At 60.6% G+C, this 9,257-nt stretch overlaps 1 protein-coding gene across 1 annotated transcript in view; it reads right to left on the bottom strand.

Moving 5' to 3' along the window:
* Window positions 1-64: 64 nt before the first annotated feature.
* Window positions 65-9,257, bottom strand: part of ITPR3 (inositol 1,4,5-trisphosphate receptor type 3) — a gene marked incomplete at its 5' end in the record, with an annotated part of 56,603 nt that continues 47,410 nt past the window's right edge. Inside the window, 12 exons of the mRNA XM_081247371.1 lie at window positions 65-1,778; window positions 2,360-2,521; window positions 3,656-3,816; window positions 4,459-4,624; window positions 5,384-5,511; window positions 5,599-5,703; window positions 6,169-6,361; window positions 7,032-7,196; window positions 7,876-8,048; window positions 8,440-8,565; window positions 8,811-9,003; window positions 9,095-9,205. Of these exons, the coding sequence (XP_081103497.1) occupies window positions 1,710-1,778; window positions 2,360-2,521; window positions 3,656-3,816; window positions 4,459-4,624; window positions 5,384-5,511; window positions 5,599-5,703; window positions 6,169-6,361; window positions 7,032-7,196; window positions 7,876-8,048; window positions 8,440-8,565; window positions 8,811-9,003; window positions 9,095-9,205 (1,752 nt within the window). The 3' untranslated portion in view covers window positions 65-1,709. The remainder of the gene's footprint in view (window positions 1,779-2,359; window positions 2,522-3,655; window positions 3,817-4,458; window positions 4,625-5,383; window positions 5,512-5,598; window positions 5,704-6,168; window positions 6,362-7,031; window positions 7,197-7,875; window positions 8,049-8,439; window positions 8,566-8,810; window positions 9,004-9,094; window positions 9,206-9,257) is intronic.

Below are 9,257 nucleotides of genomic sequence, written 5' to 3'. Positions count from 1 at the left end.
GCTGTAAAGAAAGCTCTGGCCTGAGGAGGGACGCCAGTTGAGCATCCGCCCGCCCACCAGTCAGGCTAGGATGTCCTCCAGGAGAGGAAGTGCGGGTCTCCGTCTGGGCCTGAGAAGGGAAGGTGACGGGGCCTCTGGGCAAGGTGCTTCCTGCATGGCCCCAGGAGCCCCACCTGCCAACAGAGGTCTGGCTGGCTCCTGGCAAGATCCACAGGCTCCCTTTTGTTGTAGGAGCTCCTGGGAGAGAGCCAAAAATAGCGGTCAGTACTGAAGAAGGCGTCCTGTTGCAAACAGAAAGCAGCAGGAGTTGTATGACAGAGGGATGAGAAAAGCCTGCTCGGCCCTCCTCCCCACTGACTCAGAAGGCCAGAGCTCGGTCCTCTGCCCCTGACCTTGCAGAAAAGCCATGTTCCAAGTTGGCTTAAGGGGCAGAGTAGAGCTACCAACAGGCCAGGCAGGGCCTCGGCTTGAGTCGGCTTCAGCACTCGGGGCGGGTTCTGTGGGAGGCCACATGGCAGGCCCCCTCCCCTGGCCGGGGACACGCACAGCGTCACCTTATTACTCCACGGAACCTTAGCTCTTACCAGTAGACGTTTACATTCCCTACTTCAGGTTTCTTGTCAAGAGCAGAGCTGAGAGAAGGGGTAGGGCAGGGCCGACAGCACCCCTAGTTGGGAAGAAGTGGGAGTGGGTTCTTAACCTCATTGTACCTGGACTCCTCACTGTGTTTGGAAATGCATAAAATAAAATTCATAGGATTATGATAGAAACCAGTTATCCCATAGTACAGTTCTGTCCCGGAATCGCTGCAAGACAGGCTGGCATTCAGCATCTCCCACGAGCCCAAGGTTAGGCCAGCAGGCAGGGCTCGTATTCTGTCCTCTGCCAGCCCCACGTTACCACCCACCCCAGCCCCTGGGGAGCATGGGAGCCAGCCTCCCTTTCTAACGGACTAGATTAATTAATTTATTTAAGGTAATTAACGTATTAGTTCTCGGGCCAAAGGATTTGTAAAACATTACACCAAAAGGAGAAAACACAAGCAGTCAAAAACAGCCCCTGTTAACACGCCCCAGCCCTGTCACCTGGGCGTGTGACTCTTCCCCAGGAGGCCCAGGAGGAGGCAGGTCTCAGGACCAAGCCTATGGTCACCAGTCCGGCCGGGGCCGTGCGGAGAGGGTGGCGTGGACTTGGACACTGAGGTCTACGCACTGTATACGGCAGTTCGGAGGCACGGGCGGGCCACACGGCCCTGGCCAGGGCTGAGCCTGGCCCCGTGAATAAGTTAAATAACAAAGCCCTGAAGTCACTAGCGGCAGCATCGCCGCGCCCCTCCGGAGGCGGCGGTGACCGCAACGTAGTGCTTGGAGTGAACTGGAGGCCCCGGTCCTCACCACCCACCAGGAGGAGTACAAAGGCACGTCAGCCACAAGGGACAAAGCAATAGTCCTCTGAGAGGACTGAGACATGAAGGTAAGCCGAGTCCCACCGAGTTTCTGAGGTTGTTTTTAAGAGCTTGGTCTGGGCAGGACTGTCGGCTCTAGTTTCCCCTCTAAGCTGGTCAGAGTCTACATTGGCCTGGGGCGGGGTCTGGCAGAGGTGGAGCTGCGGGTTGGATGGGCACCTGGCCTTGAGGGGCTGAGGGGCGGTGTTCCCACTCTCAGCTCTCCAGTGTCGCACGTGGCCTGACGGGCCTTCCGTGGCTCCACTCAGCGGCTCATGCAGTTCTGGACATCCACGAAGCCCAGGCGTTGCCTGCGTTTCCGCTGCTCCGTCATCTAGATTTAAACAGATGCCATCAGGTTGGATCAGGCCGCCCAGAGTCCACCCTCCCCCCGGCTGCGGTTCAGCCCTGGCGGCAGGCCAAGGCACCCCCAGGGTGTAGCACGGATGTCAGCCCCAAACCCTTGTCCTCAGCGCATCACAAACCACTGATTTGGTGCAGCTGGGAAAGCACCCCACCTAAAAGAGGGGCTGCCGATGTCAGTCAGTCACTGCCAGATGGAGCGGAGGATGCTCTGGGCAAGAGGGGATCGATCTTGAGAAGCGGAAAGAAGCCTTACCCAGCCATCACCAGTCAACGCCTGAGGGGGACTCGCTAAAGCAAGGGAGGCCCCAACACCGGCACGAGGTTCCGCTCAGCCGTCTTTCTGGGGCGCAAGGATAGGGGCCACGACCCCGTCTAGCTTTCCACAGAGGGGAGAAGTGTGTTTGGAACCTGTCTTCCACCCCAGACCCAAGAAGAGGAGCCAGCAGGAAAGGGGGCAGGGGGAGCGTGAAGGCCCCAACACCCTCCCCCATGCCACCAGGCAGGCCCTGAGGCTGCCGGTGTGCTGCCAGGACAGGGCTAGGGGCACACCTGCTCCTTGAGCTCGTTGAGCTGGGCAGTGAGGTGGGACACCAGCTTCATGGTGGAGCTGAGCTTGTCCTGAAGAATCCGGATCTCGTTCTGCTCCCCCTCCCCCTCGTTGCTCACCAGTGACATGGCCCGCATCCGGGGGAACCAGTCCAGGTTCTTGTTCTGAAAAACATCACCAGTGGGGTGAGCGAGCTTGGGTCCAGCCTAGGAAGGCCTTGTTTAGAAAAGCAGTTGTGTGGGGGGAGCCTGCTACCACACCCTTGGCCAAATTAATCCCCAGGGATGTGTCACGGGAAAATCTGAATTGACCTGGGTCCTCCCCGGGGCCAGAGTGAGCTGGCAGTGACCCTGAGGGGGCGGGGAGGCCACAGCACTGAGACAGGCCAACCTCGGTTAGACAGCCCGAGTCTCTCCCTGGTACCAACACCACCTGTTTACTCTCCTAACAAACACCCTGCGAGTGGTGGAAGGCAGGCCTCTGCACCCAGACCCTGTCTCTCCTCCCTCCCTCCCTCCCTCCCTCCCTTCCTTCCTCCCGCCCCGACAGCACGCCCCACACCCCAGGAAGATGCCAGTCAGACAGATGGTGCGTTGAAGGAGCAGGGCTCTGCCGAGGGTGGCTGGCATCTGACACATGAGGCAAAGCCACGTTCCCCGGGACAGAGGCAGAGCGGGAGGGGACACCGAGCAGCTTTCTAGTTCCTTGTGGCAAGCTCTGAATTCTCAGATCAACAGATAATACCTGCGCTCAAAGACCAATCCAAATACAGACTCCAAAGATGCATAGAACCCTCTCCCCACCTTTCTTGCCTTTTAGGCGGCGTTTTCTCTAACGTGCGATAATCTAAAGATGCACTACGTCTGACGGGACTGATGGGCATCCTTTACCCTAAAGGCGCCCAGACCTTTACTCACTGCCTTCACTCCCTTCGCCCCTGCATTGGAGTGATGGTTGATTTCTCCTAAGTTTGACAGTTTAAAGTTCATCCAGGCGCCCTCTTGGCCTGCGACCACCCAGGCTTCAGCAAGCTGCCCTCCCTCTCGCCCAGCTAGAAAAGGCCCCTCAGAAAGGGCCACTGAGCAGTCGCCACAAGCAGGGCCACCTCGCATCAGGCACCCACAGGCCCCGGACACCACGCACGTCCTCTGGGGGCTTTTTTCCAGAGGCCCCCCTGCAGCACAGCAGCTGGCGGGGCTCCCGAGTAGCCGAGGTCGGCTCCAGCTGTCCCTTGTCCCCTGCTGCCTGTTAACAAGTGTCCACAGCTGTCCTGACCACCCCTCTCCCCGGGCCCACACCTTGATCATCTGGGCCACGTAGCTCTCGGGCCCCGTGTAGTCCGTCTTGTTCTTCACACGGACCAGCACAATGAAGTACAGGTAGTTCCACATGTTGTGCTCGAACTTGATGTGCTCCTCAAATGACACCGTCTTGTTGTCAAACTTGTCCCTCTCCAGACCTGCGGAGGCAGGAGGTGGGGGTGAGGGTACACCCCCTCCCCTGCCTCCAAGTGACCCGGTGGGCAGGCATGGCCTCCCGATGCAGTGGGGACATTGTTCTTGGGCTGAAAGTTCTGATGAATGCAGGCGACAGCCCACTCTGGGCTCTTTAGGTCACTTCTATTTAAAGCAGCAGCCACACAGCCGTGGAGCCCCTGCCCTGCCGCAGCACGGAGGGGACCATGGGAGCAGACGCCAGGATCCCGGGGGCCGGGGGGCCGGAAAAGCTTAGATGAGGGTCCTGTCCTACAGGGGCCCACCTGCTTGCCTGCGGTGGCTGTGAGGGGACCTGCACTTCATACCTAGGGGGTGGGGAGAAAGGCTCTGGCCTGAGACCAGAGGTTTGAGGCCACTGACCGGGCTCGTTGCCTCATCTGAGACCCAGAGAGTTTAAAGGGAGGATTTCTGAGGCCCTTTCCCACTCCCTTCTATGACTCCAAGTTCGGGTAGGGTCCTGTTCTCCCCAGTTCTGGGATGAGCGAACAGCCACCAAGCCGTCGGCCCCAGGGCAGGGCTCCCCGGCGGCCACGGGAATCTAGGAAGGGCCAGACTGAGGCCGACGACGACGGCCACAGCCTCCTCAGGCAGGAGCCCAGCCTCACCACAGATGAAGCACGTGGTCTTGAGAATTTCTTCCTTCTTCTGCTTCTCACTGCGCAAGTCGGCAAAGGTGTCGATGATCACCCCAAAGATGAGGTTCAGCACGATGATGATGACAATGAAGAAGAACAGGAGGTCGTAGACCACGCGGGCCGGGAAGAGAGACTCCTACGGGGGGAAGGCGGGGAGGCTGGGGTCAGCAGCCCCCATTGGAAAGGAATAAGGGCACCTGGCTCCCAGGGCCCTGAAGATGGCAGAGAGGACCCAGCCTCACCACACAGAATGAGAATCACAATCAGAGGCCCTGAGTGTGGATGAGGACTCAGCGGCCGGGACGAGGCCCTCGAGGAGTCTGGGGTGGGGACATGGCCCGCCCCTGACTGCTGGTTAGGGGAAGAGCAGCTCTGAACTCCTCTGCCTGCCCTCAGGACACCTGGTCTCACTCGTTCTAGAAACCCTCTGGCCAAGAAGCTTCTCACCCTCGTGCCACTAGGGACAGACTGCCATTCGGAGAACGTGGGGCTGCCCGAGCCAAACCCTGAGGCCTCCTTATGGAGCCAGCCCGGCGTCCCCACCCTGCCTACCCTGGCTGCGGGCCAGGGCTCTGCCTCTCAGCTGAAGCCACTGTGGCCGGGGACCCGCCCGCTGCCTGACTCACGGCTTCCCTAGCCCGGGAAAGCCGGATGCCAAGGTCTTTCCTCAGAGCATCTACAGTGAGCTGGCGGGGATGCCTGGGTAGACAGGGGCCTGGATAGCTCAGCTACACCATAACCGCACGGGACTGGGAGGGACAGCGGGGAGAAGGGGACGCAAAGGTGCAGGGACTCGCAACCCTGAAGATGGAGGGAGGCCAAGCTGCTCCGCCGGCCATGACCTGAGGGCGGGGCTGGGCCCCCGTGGACTGGGGAGGGGGCAGGGGGCGCTCACGTCTTTGGAGGGCTTGCGGAGAATGTCGCCCACACCGCCACCATTGCGCAGCCCGTGGTTCATGACGGTGACGATGCACATGAGCAGGGTGTCACAGGCCCGCTCCGCGCTGTCCAGCTCCTCATCCTCTGCAAGCAGGGCGCGTGCTCAGCCCTGGGCCAGGCCACCTGCCTCTGCCCCCACCGCACGTGACTCCCAAGACGCACTGCCCTCACCTGCCAGGACCTCGGGCACCACGACCCCTGAGACACAGTCCATGTTGTCCCCACTGCAAGTGTCCACAATTGTGGCAGCTCCATGTGGCATCCCCAGGGGGCTGGCTGGAGGGGACAGGATCAAGATCAGGAGGTCCAAGGACTGTCCTCATCATCTCCCCAGTTCTGGGCCCAACATCACATCCTCCAGGAAGCCTGCCCTGATCCTACCAGTTCCCCACTGCCTGGCTACAGTGAAGGGTCTCCATGTACCTGCCCCCGCCGGGCTGTGCTCCAAGGGCCGGGAGGGGGGCCTGCACCCCTAGCCCTGGTGCACCGGCAGCTCCCACAAGTACCGAGTTTAACATGAACCACAGGGTCTTTAAACAAGAGCGACCCAAGGCGCTCCCACTCCCTCAGTCTGTCCAGGGAAGAGGGAGGCAGTGAGCTAGACCCCCACCCAGAACCCAAGAGGAGAAACTGAGGCAGGAGGCCTGGTGGGATAAGCGCTTCCAGGCCCTGGTCCCAACTCCAGCCACTTGTGCAGGCCCCTCATCCCCACACGCCCGCCCAGGAGAGGTGCCCCCAGACCTCTGGAGTGGTTGCTGGGCAGCCGGTCGACCTCGAGAATGAAGTCATCCTTGAGGAAGAGGAAGCCAACAATGGAGAAGAGGTAGACCAGGATGAGGGCCAGGAGGGCGGTCAGCAGGATGGAGCGGCCGTTGCGGGTCACACTCTTGATGACATTGAACAGCGTCTCTTCGCGGTAGATGAGGTCAAAGAGCTGCAGGGCAGAGATGGGGCCGCCGCTGGACCCACGGGCTGCCTGCCTACCAGTGGTTCCCCCCGCCTCCCCCAGCGGCGTCTGCTCTTGGGCAGGTGGAACCAGGCTGGCGGGCCTGTTGGGGCCGTCGTCTCCGAGGAACCTGGAGTTCCAAGGCCCAGGAAACGGAGAGGTCCAGGAGAAGGCTAGAGGGTGGAATGGGCAGCGCATACCACAAGCAGCAGGAGAAAGATGGCCAACACTTACGGTGTGCTTGCTACGTGCCAGGACACACTCTACACAACTGTTGTGTGTTAGCTCACTTCATCCTCACAATTATTCTAAAGGGCAGGTGCCGTTAATTATCCCCATTTTACAGATGAGGAAACTGAGGCACGGGCAGTTAAGAAACCTACCCAAAGTTACACAGCTAGGAGGGGCCACACTGGGATGTAAACCCAGATGGTCTGGCTCGAGAGTCCAGGCTTGGACTCCCACTGTACAGGGGAGATGGGGCCATGAGTAGATATCACGGCCTTGAAGGCCAGGATGGGGTCCAGCGGAGGAGGACACTGGAAATCCACTCCTCCCAGCCCAGCAGCAAAAGGCCTGGGGATGGGGAACTGTTAGCAACTGGCAGGAAGCCCCAACTGCCTGCCCCTGCCCCTGCCCAGCCCCACTCACGCCTCACCAGGATGCTGTAGAAGAGTTCATGGGCAAAGAGGCCCAGGACACTCGTCAGGATGTAGCCCACGTGGTACAGGAACTCCATGTCCATGACCATGGCCTTATAGCCCCGGATGAAGGTGCCACGGTTGCCCACGAAGCTCACCACGAACACGATCTTGTTGGTCAGCTGTGGGCAAGTGCAGGGCATGGGGGTCAGTGCCCTACCACCCACCCTGAATCTCCACCCCTGTTGCCAGGCCCAGCCGGTGCCTAGAGCAGAGGCGAAGCCTGGGTCTTCAGGGGAGTGGATCTGAGCTGGTCCTGCTCAGCCTGGCAAACACAGCCTTAATGGAATGCTTCCTGAAATGCATCTGGGCTTCTGGGACTAGAATAGAGGAGAAGTCCCTCGGGTCCCCAGCTCCAGGAAGAAAGTGAGATGCAGATAAAGGAACAAGTCAGAGAAGACCGTCCTTAGCCTTTACGGTGACTAGGTCAGTTAGGGAAAGGCACCCCCCACGTGCTCGAGACACTTTATTTCTACCTGTCAGGAAACTGTCATAACACATAAATCTTTGATGTCCGCAATATGCCTTCAGGCAGTGCACAACAAACACTGGGAACCCAGCAGCCCTGAAGCTGGTGCTCCAAAGCGGCTCCTGGCTGGCTGGCTCTGAGTGCCTGCTGCCCCGAGTTGTCCAGGGGAAAGAGGAGACACAGAGTGGTCCCAACCTCGGGTCTGTAATGAGCTTGGGATCCCAACACGGGACCAGGGGGAAGGGGCAGAGCAGCGGGCCAGCTTCAGGTCCAGCTGCGCGACAAGCCCAGGAGGGGTTGGGGGTGGGCGGTGGGGGCCCTCTGGCACTCACGTTGAGGGCACCCAGGATGCTGAGCGTGGGCCCAATGCCCAGGTAGTAGATGGAGCGCAGGATGAGCGCCACGATGAGGGGGCGGATGCTATAGCGCTTGGTGAACAGGGCCGCGATGGAGAAGCAGATGAGGATCCAGAACAGCAGCGAGATGAGGGGGGAGCCCAGCACACCTGGGGGCCAGGGAGCAGGGACAGGGCGGCTTGCTCAAGCCCACCCACCCAACAGACCCCAAGAAGCTACCCCTTTCTGGGAGCCTTCCCTGTAAATTCCCGCTCGCCTGGCTGTAGGGCCCTGCCCATCACACCTGCATCTGGAGGCCTAAGGTAGGAGGCCCTCTCCATCTGCTGCTCCCGTAACTGCTCTCTGCCTTGCATGTGTGTGTGCTGTCTCCAGAGGTCAAGGGCCCTATCCATCCCCGTGATGAGGTGCAGAACCCAGAGGCCAGGGAAGGGGGTGCTTCTCCCCACTCTGCATCCAGTCCCCTCAGAGCCTGGCCAGCTCACATCAGAGGAGGGAGCATGGAAGGCTCAGGGCCGCCACCTGCCAGCCCTGTGTCCTCACCTGTGGATGCGCCCTCCACGTAGGGGTAGAAGAAGGCGATGATGATGTTGATAAAAACCGCCAGGTTGAAGGAGATGCTGCCCCACAGGGTCATGCGGCGGGAGAACCAGTAGATGAGTGGCATGCCTGGGGGAGGAGGTGGCGGGGCCAGGGTAAGGGGGGCCCCTGATTAACACCATCTGCCCACCCCATACCAGGCCGCAGAGCCTGCACAAGCTCCAGGTCCCACTTCAGGAGGAAAAAAACGTGATCGGAGCCCTCCTTGGGGCAGGGGTGGGACTCCCACCAGTAGGCGAGGGAGGCATCAGGGGCATCAGTGAGCAGCTCCAGCCCCCCACCCCCGCCCTCCTGCCGGCCCGCGGGGTCCTCACTGCGGAGCTTGCGCTGCCACTCCATCTCGTTGTGCAGGAAGGAGGACTGGTCGAAGAAGTCGCTCACTTTGCTACCCTGCTCATCCTGCTCGGTGGTGGTGAAGAGCCGGTGCTTGGTCTCCTCCGTCAGGAACTGGCAGATGCCGGGCACCGGGAACACGATCTGCTCCATGCTGCGGTCCTGCCGCACGATCTGGACGCACACGGGCACCTGCTCACATCTGAGCCGTGGCCCCCGAGGGCCCAGCCCTCACTCCTGGCCCCCAGCTGTTCTCAGGTCCCACCTCTATCTGAGACGTGTGGTTCTCATAGTAGGCCAGGGGGTCCTCCTCTTCCTCCTGTGCCGGTGCTGAGGACTTGAGCATCTGTGACAGCTGCTTGTTGTTGAGGCTGAGCTGGGGGGGGGGGGTGATGCCGAGGTCAGGCCCGCCCCCACCTCCATGCCGG

This window comes from Mesoplodon bidens (genome assembly GCF_964165515.1).
Source record: "Mesoplodon bidens genome assembly, chromosome: 10".
NCBI classification, from domain to species: domain Eukaryota; kingdom Metazoa; phylum Chordata; class Mammalia; order Artiodactyla; family Ziphiidae; genus Mesoplodon; species Mesoplodon bidens.
This window is presented reverse-complemented; position numbering and strand designations above follow the sequence as displayed.